Source organism: Amphiprion ocellaris, chromosome 23 (genome assembly GCF_022539595.1).
Source record: "Amphiprion ocellaris isolate individual 3 ecotype Okinawa chromosome 23, ASM2253959v1, whole genome shotgun sequence".
NCBI classification, from domain to species: Eukaryota; Metazoa; Chordata; class Actinopteri; family Pomacentridae; genus Amphiprion; species Amphiprion ocellaris.
This window is the reverse complement of record NC_072788.1, coordinates 25,969,043-25,995,309: the sequence shown is the minus strand read 5'-3', so window position 1 is coordinate 25,995,309 and position 26,267 is coordinate 25,969,043. Positions and strand designations below refer to the sequence as shown.

At 42.0% G+C, this 26,267-nt stretch overlaps 1 protein-coding gene across 1 annotated transcript; it reads left to right on the top strand.

Moving 5' to 3' along the window:
* The first annotated feature begins 388 nt into the window (after nt 1-388).
* On the top strand, nt 389-26,267 carry LOC111584162 (retinal guanylyl cyclase 1-like). The gene is made up of 24 exons (XM_023293414.3): nt 389-534; nt 12,536-12,782; nt 13,305-13,535; nt 13,723-13,878; nt 14,052-14,194; nt 14,751-14,906; nt 15,111-15,260; nt 15,570-15,789; nt 16,621-16,696; nt 16,774-16,858; nt 17,496-17,612; nt 17,793-17,876; nt 18,036-18,212; nt 19,024-19,177; nt 19,311-19,454; nt 20,505-20,653; nt 20,746-20,909; nt 22,046-22,169; nt 22,248-22,316; nt 22,437-22,611; nt 23,886-23,984; nt 24,175-24,260; nt 24,567-24,652; nt 24,922-26,267. The coding sequence occupies exons 2-24, from the start codon at nt 12,545-12,547 to the stop codon at nt 25,007-25,009; spliced, it is 3,171 nt and encodes a 1,056-aa protein (XP_023149182.1). The 5' UTR covers nt 389-534; nt 12,536-12,544; the 3' UTR covers nt 25,010-26,267.

The following is a 26,267-nucleotide window of genomic DNA, read 5'->3' as shown; positions in this document are numbered from 1 at the left end:
TTTCTCATCATATCTCTGATCTACAATCTGATTATTATTAATATATAAGCAGATCAGTTAATCTGATTATTGATTGAAGATAATCAGCTGATAGAGGGTTCTAAGGAGATCACAGCGTTCCTGTTGGTGTTAAAGGATCTACATGTAAACGTCCAGAAGTATGTGGACGACTTCCAGTTACACGTCTATGGGAGTCGTCCCAATACTTCTGGACACACAGAGAGTTTTAATTCAATAGAAGAAGTGAGTGAAGTATGTGGAACCTCTCCTGACTGGTTCCACACAGAGAACCAGCTGACGTTCCCCATCATCGGCTGTGACATCAGAGGGAGGTGGATGACATCATGTCCTGGTAGGTGGTCCTGCAGCAGGAAGTGATGTCAGAGCTGCAGGTAAGCGGCTTCAGGAAGTCATCCTCTCATTAGCGGCTGTGACCTGCAGCCAAAGTTCCTCAAACAGGATTAGAGAAAAGCAGCTCTGAGCCTGACATCAGCACTTTCTGCAGTCCTCAGCACGACGTTCCTCTGAGAACAGGTGAGTACCGTCCACTGGGGTCCCCACGCTTCTCAGGGTTCCTCTGAGGTGGAACCTGTAGCTGTCTCTGACCGTCAGTCTGCTTAGAACCAGAACCAGATCCAGGGTTCTGCTCCAGGAGGTTCTGTAAATGTTTGCAGCAGGAACCTTTATTTTAGTTCTAAGAATGTTCTTCTGTAAGGGAGGAGAACAGAAGATGTTCTAAAAATGTTTGTTGATAACGTTGTTAGACTGTTGTGTTCTAAATGTTGGACTGAGAACGTTCTTTCTCTGTTATCCTGGAACACTGTAGAACATTAAGGAGAACATTTCATAGATTAACAATGTTCTCAGAATGTCACAGCCAGAACGTTCCACCTTTAATATGTCACAGAGCAGGAACGTTCTGTCATCTGAGGTTACTCTGAACGTTGAGAACGTCCTTCCTTTGTTGTCACTGTTTAAATGTTCTGTAGAAGAACGTTCTCTAATATGTTCCCTGATCAGAAAACCATAACGTTCCACCTTTAATACAACACATTACAAGAACCTCATAGAACGTTTTGTATGAAAACATTCATCTGAGGCCTCAAGAACATCTGGAAAATATTTTAGAATGTTATTTTGAGAACATTCCTCCTTGTTATGATAGAACGTCATCTGTGTTCCTGACAACCTTCTCTGATTGTTGACATTACAACATTATATTAACTTTACCAGAAGATGGAAATGAAAACATTCTCTGATTGTTGACGTTAGGACATTATATTAACTTTACGAGAACATTAACTATAAATGAAAATGTTCTCTGATTGTTGACGTTAGAACATTAGATGGAAATGAAAACGTTCTCTGATTGTTAACATTAGAACAGTATATAAACTTTACGAAAACATTAGTTATAAATGAAAACGTTCTCTGATTGTTGACATTAGAACATTAGCTGCAAATGAAAACGTTCTCTGATTGTTGACATTAGAATATTATATTAACTTTACGAGAACATTAGTTGTAAATGAAAACGTTCTCTGATTGTTGACATTAGAACATTAGCTGCAAATGAAAACGTTCTCTGATTGTTGACATTAGAATATTATATTAACTTTACGAGAACATTAGTTGTAAATGAAAACGTTCTCTGATTGTTGACATTAGAACATTAGATGGGAATGAAAATGTTCTCTGATTGTTGACATTAGAACATTAGATGGAGATGAAAACATTCTCTGATTGTTGACATTAAAACATTAGATGGAGATGAAAACATTCTCTGATTGTTGACATTAGAACATTATATTAACTGTACGAGAACATTTGTTGTAAATGAAAATGTTCTCTGATTGTTGACATTAGAACATTAGATGGAGATGAAAACATTCTCTGATTGTTGACATTAGAACATTAGATAGAAATGAAAACGTTCTCTGATTGTTGACATTAGAACATTAGATGGAAATGAAAACGTTCTCTGACTGTTGACATTAGAACATTATGTTAACTTTACGAGAACATTAGATGGAAATAAAAACGTTCTCTGATTGTTGACATTAGAACATTATGTTAACTTTACGAGAACATTAGATGGAAATAAAAACGTTCTCTGATTGTTGACATTAGAACATTATGTTAACTTTACGAGAACATTAGATGGAAATAAAAACGTTCTCTGATTGTTGACATTAGAACATTATGTTAACTTTACGAGAACATTAGATGGAAATAAAAACGTTCTCTGATTGTTGACATTAGAACATTATGTTAACTTTACGAGAACATTAGATGGAAATAAAAACGTTCTCTGATTGTTGACATTAGAACATTATGTTAACTTTACGAGAACATTAGATGGAAATAAAAACGTTCTCTGATTGTTGACATTAGAATATTAGATGGAAATAAGAATGTTCTCTGATTGTTGACATTAGAACATTAGATGGAAATGAAAACATTCTTTGAACATTTGATGGTTGTTGGTAATGTTGTCTAGATGTTGTGGGAACGTTCCCTCCAGCTGGAGAACCACAGCCTCGGCCTGCTGCTGTGAGAACAGATGTTCTCTGACATGGTTCCACGTTCCACATGTGTGAGGTTCTGCTGTAGAACGTTTGAAGGAAACTCAGAGTGACAGAAAGAAACTCTGACCTGATTCTGTTCTTTTAAAGCTTTAATGTGATTGGATTAGAGGTGTCAGCTGACGACCAATCAGATCACAGAGAATTCACACAGCAACACACACATTAAACATACACACACATTAAACACACACACATTGCTGGGTCATGTTAGATCAGAGTCTCTGTCGTTGTGTGAACTGAAGGATTCAGTGTTCTTTAGGTTCTCCAGGTTCTTCAGGTTCTCCAGGTCCTCAAGCCGGCTCGGTTCTGGCTGCAGACCTTTGATCACCTGTCCAGGTGTGTTTTTCGGTTCTCTGGGTTTACCTGAACAGGACGTCTGTCTTCATCAGTTTGGTATCTTCAGCGATCCAACATGAAGAAACGTTCTCAATAGAACCTTCTAATCCATTTGTTCTGGAGCTTTCGGTCAGAACTCTTGGTTCTCCTCAGCAGCTGCTGGTGATGTTTAAGGTTCTGTGTGGATCAAAGTGCAGATGAGAGCTGCTGCTGGTGAACCCGGTGGTGTCAGTAAAACAGAACATCCTGTAGAACCCTGTAGAACCCCATAGAACCCAGATGGTCACCAACCTTCACTAACATCCCGACCACTCTGGATGGAGCTTTAGAATACAGAACCACAAAACAATTAGGTCGTTCTAGAGTTTCCTCAGGAGGTTCCAGGGTGAGGTTCTGGAGTTTGTTAAAGAGGTTTAGGTGGTTCTAGTGTTCTTTGAGAAGGTTCTTTGGTTTTTAGGTGACTTATGCAGTTCTAGATCTCATGTAGAGCATTCAAAAAGCATTTAGGACATTTAGGACGGTTCTCATGTTTATTTAGATGGTTCCCATGTTTAAATAGACGGTTCTCATGTTTATTTAGATGGTTCTCATGTTTATTTAGACGGTTCTCATGTTTATTTAGATGGTTCTCATGTTTATTCAGGCGATTTTCATGTTTATTTAGACGGTTCTCCTGTTTATTCAGATGATTCTCATGTTTATACAGACGGTTCTCATGTTTAGACGGTTCTCATGTTTATTTAGATGGCTCTCATGTTTATTTAGATGGTTCTCATGTTTATTCAGATGGTTCTCATGTTTATTTAGACAGTTCTCGTGTTTATTTAGATGGTTTTCATGTTTATTCAGACGATTCTTATGTTTATTTAGATGGTTCTACGGTTCTCATGTTTATTTAGACGGTTCTACTGTTTATTCAGACGATTCTCATGTTTATTCAGACGGTTCTCATGTTTAGACGGTTCTCATGTTTATTTAGATGGTTCTCATGTTTATTCAGACGGTTTTCATGTTTATTTAGACGGTTCTCATGTTTACATAGACAGTTCTCATGTTTATTTAGATGGATCGATGGATTTAGATGGATTGATTTCTTTATTTCCGTGTCCTGCACACAGAATAATAACCCTGCTGTAGCTGTGAGGTTAATAAATCAGATTATGGAGAGTAAAGAACGTGTTTTTAATTTTAAGAACATTCCTGTATCTAGAGCTGAGCTAATGCAAATGACGGGTCAGAATAAACCACCAGGGGTTGATTTTCTGATGGAAGCTGCTTAAACCTGTTGTTGTTCCACTGATCACTCACATAGTTAATTCATGTTTTACCAAAAATAAACGGCCACAGGCATGTAAAGCTGCACAAATTGTACCGATACCAAAAAACAAAAAGTTGCAGTTTTCTGAATTTAACAGTCGACCAATAAGTTTATTTCCAGTTTACAGTAAAGTAATGGAGGATTGTGTGTGAACAAATTCAGTTATACTTATTTACTGACTTCCAGTGTGCTGATAGAGAGAAATACTCCACAGCTGCGGCCCTAACTCTGATTGCTGATGATTGGTAGAATGATCTGGAACAAAAGAAGCTGATTGGAGCCATTTTTTTTTAGACTTTCCTGCAGCTTTTCATATTCTTGATCATGAATTATTATTACTGGAAGAATTAAAATGCTCTGGATTTTCTTCTTCTGGTCCAACAATCAACAGTTACTTGACAAAGAGACAAATGGTTTGTTTTAATGGAAGTGAGTCAGACCTTAAATCTGTGAAACATGGAGTACCTCAAGGAAGCTGCCTTGGGCCTCTTTTATTTTCTATTTTCACAAATGATTTTCCGTTAGTATTAAATAAAGCTCATGTGTATGCCGATGATACCACACTTTATTTAGCAGAACCAACAATCAGGGACTTAAATACAAATTTAAGAGAGGAAATGAAGTCAGTGTTTAAGTGGATTAGTAGCAATAAACTTATTTTGAATGTGTCAAAGACCAAGACTATGGTTATTGGAACAAACATACGTTGTGCTCTAATCCAAAGCTTGACCGAACCATTAATAATGAATCTATCAAACAAGTGAGAGAAGTTAAACTGTTGGGAGTTATTATTGATCATATATTATCTTGGGACAAACAAATACAGAGAATTGTAAATAAAATTGGAAATATTTTGTCAAAGATTAGGAGATGTGCCAAATATCTGACACCACAAACCACTGTACAAGTAATTCAAGCTTTGGTTTTGTCGTACATGAATTACAGTCCAATAGTTTGGTCCAATGCTTCACTAAGTAGCATCAGAAAACTGCAGCTGGTCCAGAATAAAGCAGCACGTGTTGCTCTTTCCTGTGGAATTAGGCGAATGTTTCTAAAATGCATGATAGTCTCCACTGGTTAGATGTGAAAATAGATTGCTGTACTTGCTGATGGGGTTCATTAGGAATATAATCACAACAAAAATGCCAAATGTTTTGTAAAATAAATTGTCTTTCAGTACAGAAACACATGATTACTCAACAAGACATGCTGCTGGAAATGGTTTTACCATATCTAAATCTAAGTCAGTTTCTCAATATACAGTAATATACAGAGCAATGAAAGAATGGAATTCACTCCCCAGTTATGAAACTCAACAGTGGAACATAGTAAACTTTAAAATAAAAGATTATTACTGAGCACAAAATTTCTGTTATTAATATGGGTTAAAATGGGTTGCTTTGGGGAGCAGAAGCTGGTAAAACATCCATCCATCCATTATCTATACACCGCTTAATCCTCACTAGGGTCATGGGGGGGGCTGGAGCCTATCCCAGCTGACTCGGGCGAAGGCAGGGGACACCCTGGACAGGTCACCAGTCTGTCACAGGGCTACATACAGAGACAAACAATCACTCTCACATTCACACCTACGGGCAATTTAGAATGATCAATTAACCTCAGCATATTTTTGGACTGTGGGAGGAAGCCGGAGTACCCGGAGAGAACCCACGCATGCACAGGGAGAACATGCAAACTCCATGCAGAAAGATCCCGGGAAAGCCGGGACGCGAACCAGGGATCTTCTCGCTGCAAGGCGAAAGTGCTAACCACTACACCACTGTGCAGCCCCTGGTAAAACACAATAATTAAATAAAATTAAATCCTAAACTTAAATTTAGAGGCTGGAATGTTACAGCAGCCAGACAGATTCCAGTTCTACTGTATATATTATGAATGTAATTAATAGTAAAGATGCAGGTTCATGGTTTCATTGTTCAGGAGACTGAAATCATGGTTAGTTCTGAGGTAGATTATTCTTTAATCATTATTATTGTTGGGTCATGGCATCTTTGAAGAAGAACTAAATCTATTTTATGATGATTCAGTGTGGGAGTATTGTGTGTTGCTTTTTGGGTCAGTATTAGTTGTGTACATGTATGTTATTTGTATTGTGATTGTGTATTCTTGTATGTATTGTCTATGTATTCTGTGATTCTGATTTGTATGCATTATGTGTACATGTTGCACTTTGGTATCACAAATGAAATTATGAAGACGCAGGAAGAATAGCTGCTGCCTAGCAAAAGCTAATAGGGGATCTTAATAAAACAACCAAACAAACAAACTCTAATGTTTTTACCAGACAGCAGTATACCAGCATTACAGCAATACATCCAAACACACATTATTCTGCTGCTCAGACCTTAAACTAAACATGTTTCCTTCTATCCAGGCCTAACGAAGAAACTCTACCATGAAAAAGGCTCTTCTTCTAAAGCAGAACTCTCGTTTTTCATGGTCATCCAACCAAAAAAAACCTGCATAAACAGAGGACATCTCACTGAAAAGTTCCTCTGATATCTTCATTTACAGGACAGTAAAACATCTGAATAAAGAAAATGTCATAAATGAAGGTCATTCTCCCCTACATTAAACAGCAAACACAGTCTGTCCTTCTGTGGAGCAGCTTTAAACCTCCCAGCCTCTACAGCTGATGGTTCCTGATGGTTCCAGAGTCAGGCATGGCAATTTTCTGCCGTTCCGCGGAAATCCGCCGTTTTAATTTTCAAATTGATCATTTCTGTGAATTGTCCAAATCCGTTAAGAAAATTTTAGAGGGGGTGAGGTATGTTTTTGTTACTCTTGCTCCCGGTTTTTGAGAAGCGCTCGGCATTTCTCCCGCAGCGTAACAGACAAAGAGAACCAGTCTAGCTCCTGCTGCATTGTAAAAGGCCTTGCGATTGGTCGAAATTGGTTAGCTGCCAACGATTGGACCAATCAAATTGCTCGATGCATTCTTTTGTTACAATTCATGGCGGCATGTTCGTGTTGGAATTTTGAGCTATTGGGATCGTTTTCGGTGGAATCATGAGGCGACATTAGAAGTAGGTTTGCCACCCGTCCCTTAAAATACGGAATCGTCCTTTATTTGACAATTAATTGTCGCGTCCTGTATTGAATCAATACGGGACGCAAATTGTTCCGTATTTTCATAAACGCCTCATACACGTCTGTCACACACTCATCAAAACTGCATAAGGAACAAAATAAAACACAGGAAATACTAAGGGCAGCCAATAATAAACTTCGTAGGACCCACGTAGCGAGGACCCGATGCCAGGTCCAGCAGATCACGCTGCAGCCACGTGTTTAAAAATGTTTACACCCGAAACTCCACCACGTCCACAGAAGCAAAAACGTTTGCAACTGTACAGACGTGAGTGGGAAGAGAGAAACCCCTGGCAGTGGGTAAAAGGCAAACTGTGTTTTCTGTTGCTCATGGACTGGCTGAAGTAAGGCAGCATCAGGAGACCAACATGTAAGAAACATGAGAACAGAGAGAACCCAACCAGTAGGTCACAGTTTATCATCATCTAATCATCTCCTGAAGTCCATATGGTGAGAGACATCAGTATCTGGTTGTTCATTTACCAGAGGATGCTTAGAATCATGCTGATGTGGTCTGTACTCTACAGTATTTTAGTGACTCAATAAATGCCTAAGTTGTTTTTTTTTTTTAAATGCTTTTTAGTTTTTAATAAACATTTATATAATAGCCTATATGTGATCAATAAATGGCCTTTGCCTATCTAAAGAAAAACTCCCTCAGAACTCTGATATGCTAACAGCACTAAATAAATCAATAAATACATGCATACACACATAAATAAGTTAATACATTAACTGTGTTAAGATAAGATTTAGATGGGAAAAAATGTCTGTAGAGAATTTCTTTGTCCAGTTCTCTGCATTCAGTTGTTTATGTTTTTGTAGAATCCAGTATTGCTCACTGGTTGCTCATTACATTTTATTTCATTAGTTTGGTTTCACTGTTTAAAATGAGGCCACTTCTGTTCAGGCAGAACCTGTGATAATAAAACAATACAAAACTCTTAGTTTCATGTTAATAAAGCACTTAAAGCTTTAAGTATGGCTAAATGCTTTTTTCAAAATTAAATATATCACTCCTTAGGTGGTAGTGGCCCCAAGTTCAGTAAAGTTGGAAAGATATTCACAGATTCAGACTTCCAGCATCAATAACTCATTAGATATAGGTTGTCAAAACATAAACGGTGCCTCTTTCCCATTGTTGCAAGGCAGACAATGTGCTACAAGCCCAGTTTTATCAAAAGTAGCTGTCTTTCAAGCTACAGAAATAACATTGGTGTCTATGTGTCTATGTATCGTGCATATATCATATTATATATGCACGATACAGCGCGGATGTCCATGCGTGTTCCGCGCTCCACTCGGACGGTGATTTCTGTTGCATTGCGCGCTCACTTCCGCTTTTGATGACGTATCGTGCTCAGGCGATTCGTCGACACGTCGTTTGTGGCAGCCCTAATGTGTAGCTGGCTGTGTGACATCTGTCTGCAAAACCGCTGCAACAGCAAAGAGAGACACAAATAATAACTTCAATCTTGTTCTCTGTAAGTACACAATATGCTACAAGCCCAGTTTTATCAAGTAGCACATTGTGTACCTTATAATGATGGAAAAGAGGCATCGTTTATGTTTTCACAACCTATATCTAATGAGCTATTGATGCTGGAAGTCCGAATCTGTGAATATCTTTCCAACTTTACTGAACTGCGGCCCCGAGGAGCCGTGGTGGGCGTCCTTTATTTTCATTTCTGAAAGGTGGCAACCCTAATTTAGAAGTGACTTTGTGACCAGTGTAGAACTCCAGTGTAAATAGTGTTAAAAGACCTATAGAACTGTAAAAATTGTAGGACTAAATGCAGTGAGACAACATTAAAGAAAAAGTAAGTTAACTTTTCATTATATTAACTTATTCATTACAATCTAGTCTTCTGTAATTCTATGCATGTTTTTCATTCTAAATCACCTCTATATTACTGAAAACCTCTCGGCTTCCTGAAGCCCCCCTGAAGATTGTATACCAAACATTTTCAGCTGAAATCAAAATTTGCTGTTGCCATGCCTGCAGAGTGGAACTGAGCACACAGGGATCTCTGTTTTTTACTTAAATTATGCTTCACATCAGGTTCCACCCTGTCTCTGTCTTTTATAAGACAATAAGTTCCTAGTTTTGGTTTATACCAAAGATCAACAGATCATTTTCCCCTAAACTTCAGAAACATATTCCTCCTCATCACAGATTAGCCTATTATGAGAAATAAATGATGAGTTATTCAAACAAAATAAAGATTTGAGCTCATTTACCCAGTGGTGATGATTGGAGATGTCCCAGTTAAATGTCTTTTTAGTGATTCTCTGATTGGACATCTTCACCAGCCTGTTCCAGAGATGAAGAATTTGGCATTTCTGTCTGATGTTTGGAGGTTCCCATCCCATATCTCCAGCCAACATAGAAGTACATTTATGATCAAATCGCTCTGTGATGACCTGTTTTACAGCTTGCATGTTCCTGGAAGCCCCAGAACCAGAAGTACAGTCAGACACCAGACAGACACATGGACTGTATAGTTGTGTATAAGTATGGAATCCTGGATTACCTCAGTGTTTAACTTTGTTCAGATCCCAGAGCTCTGCCTGCTGACTGAGCTGAAACACTAACAGCTTCTTTAAATGTGTTCATCCAGTGTCAATCCAACATATTTATACTGGTCAGTATATGACAGCACTACTGGACCAAAATTAAAAATAACTGAGCTTCTCTCCAATGAGTTTCTCCTGAAATGTACTATTTGTGTTTTATCCTCACTAGTCTTCATTTCCAGAACCACTCCTCCACAGAGGTCAGCATACTCTGCAGGTTCTTTTCATTTTCAACAAACAAAACTACATCATCTGCATAGAACAATAATATCCCCACAGTCTGATCTCCAACTTTAAATCCCAACTTAGAGGCCTTGATCTGAACAGCTAAATCATTTACATAAACTGAGAACAGTGTTGGTGACAAGACATCTCCTTGCTTCACAGGAGAACCGTCCTGTTCTGTATTCATTAAGTAGAACGCAGTAACAGGCTGATGAAGGGACCTGATGGCATCATAAAACTTTCCATTAACACCAGATTCTAAAAGCCTTTACTGAAGAAACTCTCTATAAACTGAATCAAACACCTTCTAAAGTCAATAAAACAAGCTAAAGTAGATCTGTTCTCCTTAGTTCTTGCTCGTATCAGGAACTGACTACAAATATATGATCAATACAAGCTCTAGATTTTCTAGATGGTTCTAGTGCCTTTGAGGAGGTTCTAAGGTTTATTTAGGTGGTCTGTGATGTTCTAGCGTTCACTGTAACTGGTGAACAGTTTATTCTCAGTTTGTTAAAGAGAGTTATGGGTTCTAGAGTTCTTTCAGAAGGTCTAGAGTTTATTAAGATTCATAGTTCTGCACGTTCTACAGGAAGCAGCAGTGCAGTCGCAAATGTTCCACCAAAACAGTTCCCCGTCACCAGATAAGAATATCACCAGTTAGTATTGGATAGATGATTGTCTGGTTAATGGGTTTGTTTAGGTGGTTCTACAGTTCATTTAGGCGGTTCTAGAGGTTAGGTTCTAGGATTAATTGAAGAGGTTTAGGAGGTTCTAGATTTCTTTTAGGTGGTTCTACAGTTTGTTTAGGCGGTTCTAGAGGTTAGGTTCTAGGATTAATTGAAGAGGTTTCGGAGGTTCTACAGTTCGTTTTCAGAGTTCTCCATTTCTTCTAGGAGATCTGAGTGGTTGTTGTTTATTTCTAGAGTTTGACTAAGAGGTTCTGGTGTTTTTAGGAGGTTCTAAGGTTGATTTAGGCAGGTCTAGAGTTAATTTTATATATTTTATATTTTTTAATATGATTTAATTAGATTTTATGTATTTTTTTTTCCACTAAAGACTCCAACAAAAGCAACCAAGAACCCGATTAGACTTACAGAACCCAGTTAGACCTACAGAACCTGGTTAGACCTACAGAACCTGACCAGACCTACAGAACCTGATGAGACCTACAGAACCTGATGAGACCTACAGAACCTGGTTAAAACTACAGCACCTGGTTAGACTTGCAGAACCTGGTTAAACGGTGACCTGCTGGTCCAGTTTGTTGTGTTTTGGTAAAGATTAGAATCACTTCCTGTCGGGAAGCGTTTGGATTCAATCTGAACAGAACCAGTCAGAACCAATCAGAACATCAGAACATCAAACACTGTCACAGATTCTACCCTGAACGTAACCTGGACATGACATCACACTGCTGTATGACCCCACCAGACAGCAATGTGATGTCACCAGGTGAGGCTGTAGTCAGGTAGACGGATCTGCTGCTCTCTGCATCTTGTGATAAGAGTGTTAGCATTGTTGCTATACTTAGCGCTCTTAGCGCTCCTTAGCATTAGCTAATGGTGTCAGTCAGATTTAAAGGTCAGAGGTCACAGCAGTCAGCTGGGACAAAATCTGAGGTTCAGGAGCTTCAGTACAGAGCCTTTATTCATCCAGCTGCAGGGAATCTGAAATATTTCAACTAAATATTAAAACTAAATATTAAACCTGAATATTAAACCTAAATAATAAACCTGAAATATTAAACCTAAATATTAAACCAAAACATTAAACTTAAATGTTAAACCGAAATATTAAACTTAAATATTAAACCTGAATATTAAACCTAAATAATAAACCTGAAATATTAAACCTAAATATTAAACCAAAACATTAAACTTAAATGTTAAACCGAAATATTAAACTTAAATATTAAACCTGAAGAATACATTTAAATATTAAACCTAAATATTAAACCTAAATAATACATTTAAATATTAAACCTAAATATTAAACCTAAATAATACATTTAAATATTAAACCTAAATATTAAACCTAAATAATACATTTCAATATTAAGTCTAAAAATATTAAACCTAAATATTCAACTTAAATATTAAACCTAAATAATACATTTAATATTAAACCTAAATAATAAACCTAAATATTAAACCTAAATAATAAAAATAAATATTAAACCTAAATATTAAACCAAATCAAACCCAGTCAGAACCAGTCAGAACAGTTAAACAGCTGAAGCTCCTCCCTGTTTGTGAATCTGACATCTCCGTTCACTTTATTTGATTATTTTATTTGATTATTTTATTTGATTTATTTGATTTGATTTATTTTATTTGATGTGAAAACAGGAAGTTGGACTTTATTTCTTCTTCTTCTGCAGGTCGGCAGGATGCAGCTTCCCTGGTTGCTAGCGGCGTGTCTGTGGTTGCTATGCATTAGCCAGGTGAGGACAGCGACCTTCAAACTGGCCCTGATTGCCCCCTGGTCATGTGACCCGTTGTTCTCCCGGGCGATGCCCACGGCGGCGGTCAACCTGGCGTTGTCACGGTTACAGAGCGACAGCAGCCTGAGCCAAGGATTCTGGTACGACGTGAACCTGCTGGAGGAGGACTGCTCCGCCTCCAAAGGTCAGTCAGCCAATCAGAGAACAACTCTGACAGTTTCCACCTCCAAAGGTCAGTCAGCCAATTAGAGAACAGCTCTGACAGGTTCCGCCTCCAAAGGTCAGTCAGCCAATCACAACACAGCTCTGACAGGCTCCGCCTCCAAAAGAGAATGAAGGAGTTTTTAATGAATGATGTTCCATTATATTAACTTTCCAGGAACATTGGTGAAAATGTTGCTTCAAGGTTTTTTGAACATTAGATTGAATCATTTTCTTTCCAGAATCATTATAAATTCTGGGAAATGTTCTCTGAATGTTGTGATCCTCATGAGGACTTTAAATCGAACCTATTAATGTATTTTAATATCTTTACAGACATCCTGATCGTGTGTTTTTAATTATTATTTTCTCATTAGGACCTGTGGGAAACGTTCTCTGAATGTCATGATCCTAATGAGGACTTTAAATTGAACCTGTAAATGTGTTTTAATATCTTACAAACTTCCTGTACGTGTGTTTTTAATAATTATTTCCTGTATTTCAGCGCTGAAAGAACTCGGGGAAATGGAGGGTTATGGCCACGCCTACATCGGCCCTTTTAACCCCGCCCTCTGTCACGCTGCCTCCCTATTGGCCGAGCACTGGGAGGCGGGGCTTGCCTCTCCCGGCTGTCTAGACACTGATTGGCTGAACCTGCCTCCCATTACTCCTCCCAGCAGAGTGCTGTTCACCGTCCTTAGGTTCTTCCGCTGGGCACACGTGGCTGTCGTCTCAGGTGAGCCTGTGACGTCACTGGGGATGGGGCGTGGCTTAAGAGGGAGGCGTGGTTTGTCTGCAGCGGTCTTTATGGTGTCAGGTTTTAAATCTGTTTTATTGTGGAAATAAACTTATTTTATTTCTATCTAAAGTAGTTCAAGAGTTAAAGGACGTTTTGTTTGTCCTTCCTCCTGATTGGTCCGCAGCTCCCACTGACCTATGGGTGAGCACCGGACAGGAAGTGGCCTCGGCACTGCGGGCTATGGGGCTGCAGATTGGTCCGGTGGTCGCCATGGAAACACAGGAGAGGGGCGGAGCTAGGGAGGCACTGAATGAGATCCGGGAGGTCGACCGGGTGAAAGGTGAGAGCCAAGGGACTCAACCCCTACAGGTTACACAGGCGACATCACTTCCTGTCAGGCTGGGAGCTTCTGATTTATCAGATTATATGTCATATGGTAGAAAACATTGTTTTGTCGGTGCTGCTGCTCTCCTGACTCACTCTGAACATTAAAACATTCCACTTCCTCCTCAGTGGTCATCATGTGCATGAGCTCCGTCCTGATTGGTGGAGAGGATCAGAGAGAGCTGCTATTGGCTGCTCTGGACATGGGGATGGTTTCCGAAGGTTATGTGTTCATTCCATACGACGCGCTGCTGTACGCGATGCCCTATCAGGTACCAGATACCTCAAGACTTCAAAATAAAAGCATAATTTAAGTGTTATTTACTGAAACCATCAAACATCTTCAGACTCAAACCGATACGCTGGTTCTGGTCACTAATTACATGCTAAAGTTAATAAATCATATCAGAGGGAGTCAGGGATTCAAAAGGTAAAAAGGTGTCATCATCCTCATCCTCCATGTCCTCCATGGGTTGTCAGATGCCTCCATGTCATCCATCCCTCTCCCAAGTCTTGGTCCTGCAGGTATTGAGGTGTTCAGCATTTCTTCAAGTGTCTCAAGCTTCAAGGGAGGCTGAACTGTTCCTTTTATTTTCTTTACTCTGCGATCGTACTTTAAGAAGGTGTTCAGAAAAAAGAAAGAAATCAATGATCCAGAAGTATGTGGACACGTGTCCCATACATGTAGGGCTGAGGCGTCCACATACTTCTGGACATAGAATATGACGAAAGTTTGGGGACGCTTCAGAGTCACAGAAAAATGCAGCTGTCCACATACTTTTGGCAGGTAGTTTACATGCTTGCTCACACCTCTGTCTGACCAATCAGGACACAGTATTCCACCCGCTGACCAACAGCACGAAGCTCCGTCACGCCTACAGCTCCGTCCTGACCATCACCATGGCATCTGACCAGAGTTTCTATGAAGCCTTTCGTCAGGCTCAGATCAGCCGAGAGATTCGCTCAGCGGTGTCTGCTAAGGAGGTAAACAAATAAACAAACAAGTAAACAACAGCATGCAATCCTGTTTTCTGTTGTTTATGTTCTGGTTTAGCATGTCTTTGGTTAATAAAACACTCAGGTTTGGGTCAAACTGTGTCGCTGCATGTTTGAAGCTTGTCCTCCATGTTCTGGGTTGCCATGGTTACTGTCTACCGTGATTGGCTGAACCCATCCTGCTGTCTGCAGGTGTCTCCGATGTTCGGGACCATCTTCAACATGGTGTACTTCATTGCTAAGGCCGTGGAGGAGCGTCGCCAGGCGGGGGGCGGGAACTGGGTGACGGGCGAGCAGCTCGCCCAATCAGATGGAGGCTTTGATTTCCAGGGCTTCAATCAGGTCAGTTTGGACTGGTGGACCAACCAGGAACTACTGTCAGGATGTGTTAGATAGGAACAGACTGGATCAGGAATAGACAACACCTGACCAGAACATCCCTAGAACCTGATTGGTTAGCTACACCTCACTGGGAGCTCATGACCTCCAGAACATCACACCTGTTCAGAAGGTTAGATCAGATCAGCACCTCCCAGAGAGATGAGGAATCAGCAGGAACCTTAATGTTCCATCATCAACAGCTCTGAGGATCCACTCAGGTTCTTCAGAGGAGATCAGTCTGTCAGCTTCTCCCTCCACCTTCATTCTTAGGTGCTGTATGGAGGTAAAGAGGGGCGTGGCCTCCAGTCCAGGTACGTGGTGCTGGACTGCGACGGCGACCGGCTCGTACCGACTCACTCTCTGGCTCCGACTCACACCGACGGGAGGATCGGAAATCTGCGGCCGCTCAGTCGATCCTTCATCTTCCCCGGAGGACAACCCCCCCCAGCCAGCTTCTGTTGGTTCAGTCCGGACCAGGCCTGCAGTGGCGGTGCGTTCACTGACTCTCTGGGAGGGTGGGGACTTTGTGTTGGTGCAGATCAGACTGTTCTTTGGTGCTGACGGAGATAGAATGGTCTGACTGTGATGAGGGTGGTCAGACCATTCTACCACGGTGGGGACACATCCTCAGCGTTTATTCTGCATTAGGGCAGATCGTCTGAGTTTCTTTAAACCAATCACAGCCATCCTGGGCGGAGCTTACCGAAGGATGTTTACACTGTGATTAAATGGAGAATGGACTGACACCACCTAGCAGATCATCTGCAGGTTGGTTCCTGTAGGGAGGCAGGTTTGATATCAGCAGCATGTAGACAGAAAAGTAGAATCACCTGGTGAGTCAGACCAATCCTGATCAATACAGGTGAGTCAGACCAGTCCTGATCAATATAGGTGAGTCAGACTGATCCTGATCAATACAGGTGAGTCAGACCAGCCATGATCAATACAGGTGAATCAGACCAGTCCTGATCAATACAGGTGAGTCAGACTGATCCTGATCAATACAGGTGAGTCAGACCAGCCCTGATCAATACAGGTGAGTCAGACCAGTCCTAATCAATACAGGTAAGTCAGACCAATCCTGATCAATACTGGTGAGTCAGACTGATCCTGATCAATACAGGTGAGTCAGATTGTAAATCAGTCAGTCAGGGCTGGAATCTCAACGACTCAGAGGAACCTGCAGCATAAATCTTCTTCTGTTTGTTTCAGAGGAAATAAAAATCATCCCAGTGGTTCTGTGTTATCATGAGGCGTTCAAGGCAGCTGGGAAAGTCCACAATGCTGATGAATCTGTGTAAGCTAGAGGTTTTATCTGCAGGTATGAACACCATGGTGATGGTTGCCATCGTCCTGCTGCTCTGCGCTCTGATTGGACCGTTTCTCTACTGGTTCAGGTAAAATCTGTTGCTCTCCTCTTGATCAATCACTGATTATTGACGATTCAAACTGATCAGTCCTGATGGTGTGTTAGAAAGTACAGGAGGACAGCGAACGTCACCAAACTGATCCTGACTCTGGATGACATCGTCTTCATCGATACGCAAGTCAGCAGGAAGGTCAGAGAGTAGTTCCCTTTCTAGTATTTACTACTTACTGCAGTACTACTGCTGGTACTACTGATGCTGATGATACTACTATTACTCATTGTTTACTTCAGTACTTCTACTAGTACTCATTGTTTACTGCAGTAGAACTACTAGTACTCACTGTTTACTGCAGTACTATTACTAGTACTCATTGTTTACTGCAGTAGAACTACTAGTACTCACTGTTTACTGCAGTACTATTACTAGTACTCACTGTTTACTGCAGTACTACTACTAGTACTCACTGTTTACTGCAGTACTACTATTAGTACTCATTGTTTACTGCAGTACTACTAGTACTTGCTGTTTACTGCAGTACTATTACTAGTACTCGCTGTTTATTGCAGTACTACTACTAGTACTCGCTGTTTACTGCAGTACTACTGTAGCTAATGTAACAGCTGTATTAATGATGTGCATTGAAGTTCTCTCCATGGTTCTGTAGTTCTGTAGAACGTTCTGCTGTCTCCAGCTAAAGTTCCTGTCTTCTAAAGGTGTTGTTCTTCTGGGGAAGTTGTTGAGGAACCTTCTTCTACTTCTAACACTGTAGAATATTGTGAGAACGTTGGATAGAAGAACGTTCTATGACGTGTTGTTGTTTCCATAGAAACTCAACGACGAGTCAATCATGAGGAGTCTTCTGGAAATTAAAACGCCGTTCCGCTCCATTGCTAGAAGTTACATCCTGACAACACCTGAGAGCTCCAACATTGGCATCCTGGAGGTACACCTGGATTCACACCTGTATTTACACCTGTACCTGAGTTGTACCTGTACCTGGGTTCACACCAATATCTGAATTCACACCTGTACCTGTGTTTACACCTGTACTTGTGTTTACACCTGTATCGGTTTAGTTCCTGTCTACCTGACTCTGTGCTCTGATTGGCTGTGCTGTTGCCAGGGTGACTGGGTGTGGCTGAAGAAGATTCCTGTCACAAAGACGATAACAGCAGCCAATGAAGGGACACAGAACCTGTTCAGCCAGGTGAGCTGACAGCAGGTAGAGTTCTGTCCACATGTTCCTCAGATCATCCATGAAAATCCAACAGTCGGTTCCATCATGATGTTCTGGTGCTCAGTCAGCCTGAGAACCAGGAGAACACTGACACTAGTTAACAGGATGTGTTCTCTGGCTGTTCTCTAGCTGCGGGAGATGCGTCATGAGAACCTGAACCTGTACCTGGGTCTGTTTGTGGACTCAGGCATCTTTGCTCTGGTGGTTGAACATTGTCCTCGAGGAAGTCTGGCAGACCTGCTGGCTGACAGCAACATGAGGCTGGACTGGATGTTCAAGTCCTCCCTGCTGATGGACCTCATCAAGGTAACGGGCTGGACTCCAGGGGTTCAGGGTCCAGGGGTTCAGGGTCCAGGGGTTCATGGGTTCATAGTTTCAGGGGTTCATGGTTTCAGGGTTCATGGTTTCAGGGGTTCATGGGTTGATAGTTTCAGGGGTTCATGGTTTCAGGGGTTCATGGGTTGATAGTTTCAGGGTTCATGGTTTCAGGTGTTCATGGGTTGATAGTTTCAGGGGTTCATGGTTTCAGGGGTTCATGGTTTCATGGTTTCAGGGGTCCATGGGTTGATGGTTCATGGTTTCAGGGTTTTAGGGTTCATGGTTTCAGGATTTCATTGTTTAATGGGTTCATGGTTTGAGTGTTCAGGGGTCCATGGTTTCAGGGGTTCATGGTTCCAGGGGTTCATGGTTTTAGGGGGTCATGGTTTGAGGGTTCAGGTTCAGATCCCAGGCGTTGGGTTGCTGGACTCTGGTTCTCTGCTGATCCTTTAATCCTGTTGGAACCAACGTGAGTTCCTGTCCCACTCTGAGAGTTTTAGTGTGAAGGTGATAGAGAGATTAGAACTCAGCTTAGAGTCCAGTGGAGCTCTGTAGTGTCTCCTGAATATCACAGTAATTAGATTACTTCTGTCTCTGGTATCAGATTACTAACTACAGATTAAATTCAGGCTCCCCAGCAGGAACTCAGAGGAACTTCAGCAGCCACCAGGTTTAGTTCTGGTCCTCCGTCCACAGAGGTTAATGTTCTGAAGTGTCTGAGCTTCACACCATCAGCTGTTCCACTGATGTGCTTCTGTTCTCCATGGATAACAGGTTCCACCTCTGTTCTGCCTTTCAGGGGATGAAGTACCTTCATCTGCGAGGTCTGAGTCATGGTCGGCTGAAGTCCACAAACTGTTTGGTCGATGGACGCTTTGTCCTGAAGATCACAGACTACGGACTCCCCATGATTGTCCACTCTCAGAACATCGTCCTACCTGAAGATCCACAAGGTGAAGTTAGACACCTGTCTGTCTGTCTGTCTGTCTGTCTGTCTGTCTGCCCTCACCTGTCTGTCTGTCTGTCTCTCCTCACCTGTCTGTCTGCCCTCACCTGTCTGTCTGCCCTCACCGGTCTGTCTCTCAGAGCTCCTGTGGACAGCTCCAGAGCTGCTGAGGTCTCCAGTTCGTGGAGGTTCTTTCTCTGGAGACGTCTTCAGTTTCTCCATCATCATCCAGGAAGTGATCTCACGAACACTGCCGTATGCCATGATGGACATGCCGGCCCACGGTGAGACACCTGTTTATCTGAACGCCTGTCTGTCTGTCTGAACGACTGTCTGTCTGACCCTTACCCATCTATCTGAACCTTACCCGTCTGTCCAACCCTTACCCGTCTGTCTGAACCTTACCCGTCTGTCCAACCCTTACCCGTCTGTCTGAACCTTACTTGTCTGTCCTACCCTTACCCGTCTGTCTGACCCCTACCTGTCTGTCTGTCTGTCTGACCCTTACCTATCTGTCTGACCCTTACCTGTCTGTCTGACCCTTACCTGTCTGTCTGTCTGACCCTTACCCATCTGTCTGACACCTACCTGTCTGTCTGTCTGTCTGTCTGATCCTTACCTGTCTGTCTGTCTGACCCTTACCCGTCTGACACCTACCTGTCTGTCTGTCTGTCTGTCTGACCCTTACCTATCTGTCTGACCCTTACCTGTCTGTCTGACCCTTACCTGTCTGTCTGTCTGACCCTTACCATCTGTCTGACACCTACCTGTCTGTCTGACCCTTACCTGTCTGTCTGACCCTTACCTGTCTGTCTGTCTGACCCTTACCCGTCTGTCTGACCCTTACCTGTCTGTCTGACCCTTACCTGTCTGTCTGACCCTTACCCGTCTGTCTGACACCTACCTGTCTGTCTGACCCTTACCTGTCTGTCTGACCCTTACCTGTCTGTCTGTCTGACCCTTACCCGTCTGTCTGACCCTTACCTGTCTGTCTGACCCTTACCTGTCTGTCTGACCCTTACCCGTCTGTCTGACACCTACCTGTCTGTCTGACCCTTACCTGTCTGTCTGACCCTTACCTGTCTGTCTGTCTGACCCTTACCTGTCTGTCTGACTCTCACCCATCTGTCTGACCCTTACCCATCTGTCTGACCCCTACCTGTCTGTCTGTCTGACCCTTACCTATCTGTCTGACCCTTACCTGTCTGTCTGACCCTTACCTGTCTGTCTGTCTGATCCCTACCTGTCTGTCTGGCCCTTACCTGTCTGTCTGACCCTTACCCGTCTGTCTGACCTTTACCTGTCTGTCTGACCCTTACTTGTCTGTCTCTCAGAGATCGTGGAGCGTCTGAAGCAGCCTCCTCCTCTGTGCCGGCCAATAGTTTCGGTGGATGAAGCTCCTGCTGAGTGTCTCGCTCTGATGAACGAATGTTGGAACGAGGATCCGATCAAGAGGCCGAGCTTCGACGACGTCTTCAAACAGGTGAGACCATCCTCGCCGCTGCCAGACATAAGTTGTTTAAATCTACCGATGTGAGAACCTGAGAACGTCTGTCCTGGGTTCTCCGGTTGCAGTTCCGTGGCATTAACCGTGGGAAGAGGGCGAACATCATCGACTCCATGCTGCGGATGTTGGAGCAGTACAGCTCTAACCTGGAGGACCTGATCAGAGAGAGAACCGACGAGCTGGAGGTGGAGAGGAACAAGACGGAGAAGCTGGTTGGACAGCTGCTGCCAAAGTAAGACTCTGTTCTAAGATCTGAAATGTGGAGCAGCAGGGACACCTGGTGGTCAGCAGAGTATTTAAACACCATGGACAGTATCACTTCATGTTTCCATGGTAACAGAGGAGGAACGTTCTCAAACAGACATTCAGAAAATGTCCTCCATTATGTTTTTATACAGAACATTCTATAACATTCTGTAAAGTGATATAATAAAGCTAGAACAACGGTTTAATGATGTTATCTACAGACATGGCTAGAACATCCTGCCTTTAAAAAGAACATTCTGGGAACTAAAAGAAAACTTCCTGCTGTAATCATTAATAGAACCTAGCAGAACTTTCTTAGAATACCTTTGGAACACAGAACTCTAGCTGAGGTATTGACGATCTACTCAACATTTGTTAGATCCATTGGTTCCTGAGTTGTTTCTCTACGGTCTACAGCTGGAAGGATTCATTAAAGCAACATTAATTCATGATGTAACCCGACGTAAGAACAGGAAGCTGCTTCAACACGACCGCTGAATGCTGGAATCACGTTCTGTAACGTTCTTCCTTACATTCATTCAGAGAGTTCTTTGTTCTCTGTAAGTCAAATGAATTGTTCTCTCCTTTGAGAAGAACGTCTGTGTGGAACAGAGACATGAAAGTTTTGGACATTCTGGGTTAGAGTTTAACTCTCTGTTTACATCTGTAGATGATACGGAAGTCCAGAAATCATTCTGAGCAGATTCCACTTCATCTTAAACTCTGGTTTAAGCTCTGGTTGGAGGTCATGAACCTCCTCAGGAGTCTTTGTCATGGTGCCCATTGCTGCTAAACTCTCACAATGCTCTCTGCTTTAACTGGAGTCTGAGTGAGGCCTCCTCTGGTCTCTACAGGATTAAACAGGAAGAGGCTCCACCTGCTGGAACAAACAGGAACTACAGGAGGTCTATTATTACTGACATCCTGACCTTCTTCTTCTTCTGCCTCATCAGTTGACATATTTCTAATCTAAGTTTTCAGCAGTTAACTGATGATCCTTAACGTCCATAGCTTGGTGTTCTATGCTGGTACCTTGTTGTTCCTCTGAGGAGGAGGTTCATCAGACAGCAGATCAATGGAACTCAGCAGAAGAAAGAGTTCACATCTGTGGTTCTGTTTCAGGTCTGTGGCTCAGGCTCTGAAGAAAGGCAAACCGGTCCGACCTGAACATTACTCCGACTGCACCCTGTACTTCAGCGACATTGTTGGGTTCACCACCATCTCAGCCCTCAGTGAACCTATCGAGGTAGATACCTGTTCTATCTGATCTAACCGGTTCTTCAGGTTCCTCCTCCAGTGTTTCACTGAAACTCTGTGGTTTCAGGTGGTGGATCTGCTCAACGACCTCTACACCATGTTCGACGCCATCATCGCCACCCATGATGTCTACAAGGTGAGAGATTCCCCCAGCGCTCAGACTTCCAGGTCCTGGTGGGATCATGTTCTCACAGTGAAGGCTTGGATGTTCTGATGCTCCTGAACATCTCCTGATGTTTCTGTGCTTCACCTGCAGGTGGAGACCATCGGAGACGCCTACATGGTGGCCTCAGGAGTTCCCAATAGGAACGGAAACCGACACGCAGCCGAAGTGTCCAACATGTCTCTGGATATCCTGCACTCCATCGGAGCCTTCAAGATCAAACACATGCCGGAGATCAAAGTGAAGATCCGCATCGGACTGCATTCAGGTACACAACAACAACACAACAACACATACACAATAACACAATAACAACAAAACAACACATACACAGTAACACAATAACACAATAACAACACAACACATACACAATAACACAATAACACACACAGAAGAATCAGTTCAAGTTCGGGTTCTGTAGATGTCTGATGGAGTTCAACAGTCTGTTTGTCATTTGTGAAGGAACGGTTCTAAACTGGTTCTATAAGAGTTTCCAGTTGAACCTGTTAGAACGATTCTAAACTGGTTCTAAAAGAGTTTCCAGTTGAGCATGTTAGAACGGTTCTAAACTGGTTCTAAAAGAGTTTCCAGTTGAGCATGTTAGAACGGTTCTAAACTGGTTCTAAAAGAGTTTCCAGTTGAGCATGTTAGAACGGTTCTAAACTGGTTCTAAAAGAGTTTCCAGTTGAGTCTGTTAGAACGGTTCTAAACTGGTTCTAAAAGAGTTTCCAGTTGAGTCTGTTAGAACGGTTCTAAACTGGTTCTAAAAGAGTTTCCAGTTGAGCATGTTAGAATGGTTCTAAACTGGTTCTAAAAGAGTTTCCAGTTGAGCATGTTAGAATGGTTCTAAACTGGTTCTAAGAGAGTCTCCAGTTGAGCTCGTTAGAATGGTTCTAAACTGGTTCTAAAAGAGTTTCCAGTTGAGCATGTTAGAACGGTTCTAAACTGGTTCTAAAAGAGTTTCCAGTTGAGTCTGTTAGAATGGTTCTAAACTGGTTCTAAAAGAGTTTCCAGTTGAGTCTGTTAGAACAGTTCTAAACTGGTTCTAAAAGAGTTTCCAGTTGAGTCTGTTAGAACGGTTCTAAACTGGTTCTAAAAGAGTTTCCAGTTGAGCATGTTAGAATGGTTCTAAACTGGTTCTAAAAGAGTTTCCAGTTGAGCATGTTAGAATGGTTCTAAACTGGTTCTAAAAGAGTTTCCAGTTGAGTCTGTTAGAATGGTTCTAAACTGGTTCTAAAAGAGTTTCCAGTTGAGCATGTTAGAATGGTTCTAAAGTGGTTCTAAAAGAGTTTCCAGTTGAGTCTGTTAGAATGGTTCTAAACTGGTTCTAAAAGAGTTTCCAGTTGAGCCCATTAGAACAGTTCTAAACTGGTTCTAAAAGAGTTTCCAGTTGAGCCCATTAGAACGGTTCTAAACTGGTTCTAAGAGAGTCTCCAGTTGAGCTCGTTAGAATGGTTCTAAACTGGTTCTAAAAGAGTTTCCAGTTGAACATGTTAGAACGGTTCCAGGTAGATGCTGGTTGAAGGTATCTCTGGTCTCCAGGTGCGGTGGTTGCAGGTGTGGTGGGCCTCACCATGCCCAGATACTGTCTGTTTGGAGACACGGTGACCACGGCATCTCACATGGAGGCATCCGGACTACGTACGTATTCCTGATCCTGGTCCTGATCCTGATCCTGATCCTGATCCTAACCCTGATCCAGCAGGAAGTGACCTCAGCATGATCAATATCCTCTGGTGTTGTTGTGTAGCATTGTGTGATGTTGTGTGATGTTTTGTGACATTGTGTAACGCTGTGTGACGTTGTGTGACGTTGTGTTGTTGCTCTGCAGCCTACAGGATCCACATCAGTCTGAGTACAGTGAAGGTCCTGACCAGCCTCAAACTGGGATATCACATCGACACCAGGAAGGCTCAGGTATGCTCACCTGTTCCCACCTGTTCACCTGTTAACACCTGTTCACACCTGTTCACCTGTGAACACCTGTTCACCTGTTCACCTTTTCTCCTGTTCAACTGTTCACATCGTCAGATTAACACTTTCTGGACTACAGAAAAACACCACAGCAGTTCTAGTGTTCTGGTGTTCGAGTGTTCTGTGTTCTAGTAATCTGGTGTTCTAGTGTTCTGTCTTCTAGTGTTCTTGTGTTCTCGTGTTCTGTCTTCTGGTGTTTTGTGTTCTAATTTTCTGATGTTCCACGTTCTGACGTACTGCGTTCTGCAGGTGAAGGGCACTGAGGACACATATTGGCTGATGGGCCGAGACGGGTTCGATAAACCTCTGCCGGTTCCTCCAGACCTCACCGGAGGGTAAGAACACATGGAGAACATCACAGAACATCAAGAGAACACCCTCAGTCTGAGAACCTTTAAAAACCTTAATGTTGTTACTCTGAGAACCTTAAAGGAAAATAACGTTCCACCTTACTCTCTCTTCCTGTCTGTCACTTACCTGTCTGCCTATCTGTCTGTCTACCTGTCTGTCTCTACCTGTCTGTCTACCTGTCTGTCTCTACCTGTCTGTCTACCTGTCTGCCTACCTGTCTGCCTACCTGTCTGTCTACCTGTCTGTCTCTCAGGGCCAGTAATCACGGTATCAGTCTGGATGAGATTCCAGTTGAGAGACGACAAAAGTTTCTGGACCGACAGAAGAAGATGAAGAAATGATGCCAATACACAACAATACACAGTGTAACACACAATAACACACAGTAACACACAATAACACACACTAACACACAATACCACACAATACCATACACAATAACACACAATACACACAATAACACACAATAATGCAATAACACACTATAACACAACCACACACACACACACACACTAAACCACAGTAACACAATAACACACTAAAGTACACAATACCATACAACAACACACAATAACACACAATAACACACAATAAGACAATAACACACACTAACACACAATGACACACAATGACACACAATAACACACAAAAACACACACTAACACACAATAACACACACTAACACACACTAACACACAATAACACACAAAAACACACACTAACACACAATAACACATATTAACACACAATAACACACACTAACACACTAAAATACAATAACACACAATAACACACTAACACACAATAACACACACTAACACACAATAACACACACTAACACACTATAATACAATAACACACACTAACACACAATAACACACAATAACACACTATAATACAATAACACACACTAACACACACTAACACACAATAACACACACATACACGCAGACTCTGACCCATGTAAATATCCACATGTATGACGTCACACATGCTACACGCTACCTCGAGGACTGAGCTTTAAGGGACCACGTGAACTGACTTCTACCTTCTAGTATCGGTGGCTGTGATTGGTCGCTTCCCTTCCTGTCATGTCTTCATCCAATCGGTTGATTCTGTGCCTCTGAATCTGTAACACGATTCGCTGATCACTAGTGACACATGGAACTGTTCTACGTTCTCAGTGTTCTAGTTCTAGTACCTGCGCAGTGCATGCTGGGAGCCGTGCTGTGAATAAAGGTTCTCCATCCACTGACCCACAAAGGTTCTGCAGCATTCCGCGGATGTTCTCAGCTTCCAGGATGTTCTTGTTAAAGGTTGGATGCTGTAGACATTCTACAGATGTTTGGTGATGACATTTTTAGAACATACCTCCTCTTTCTTATCATGGAACACTGTGGAACGTTACAGGAACGTTTCATAGAGGAACATTCTATAAACAAAAAGACAGCATGTTCCACCTCTAATGATGTTATAAGCGTTCTGTATTAAAACGTTCTGCATCAAAATGTTCTGCATCAAAATGTTCTGTATTAAAATGTTCTGTATTAAAACGTTCTGCATTATAATGTTTTGTATTAAAACGTTCTGTCGTCTGGA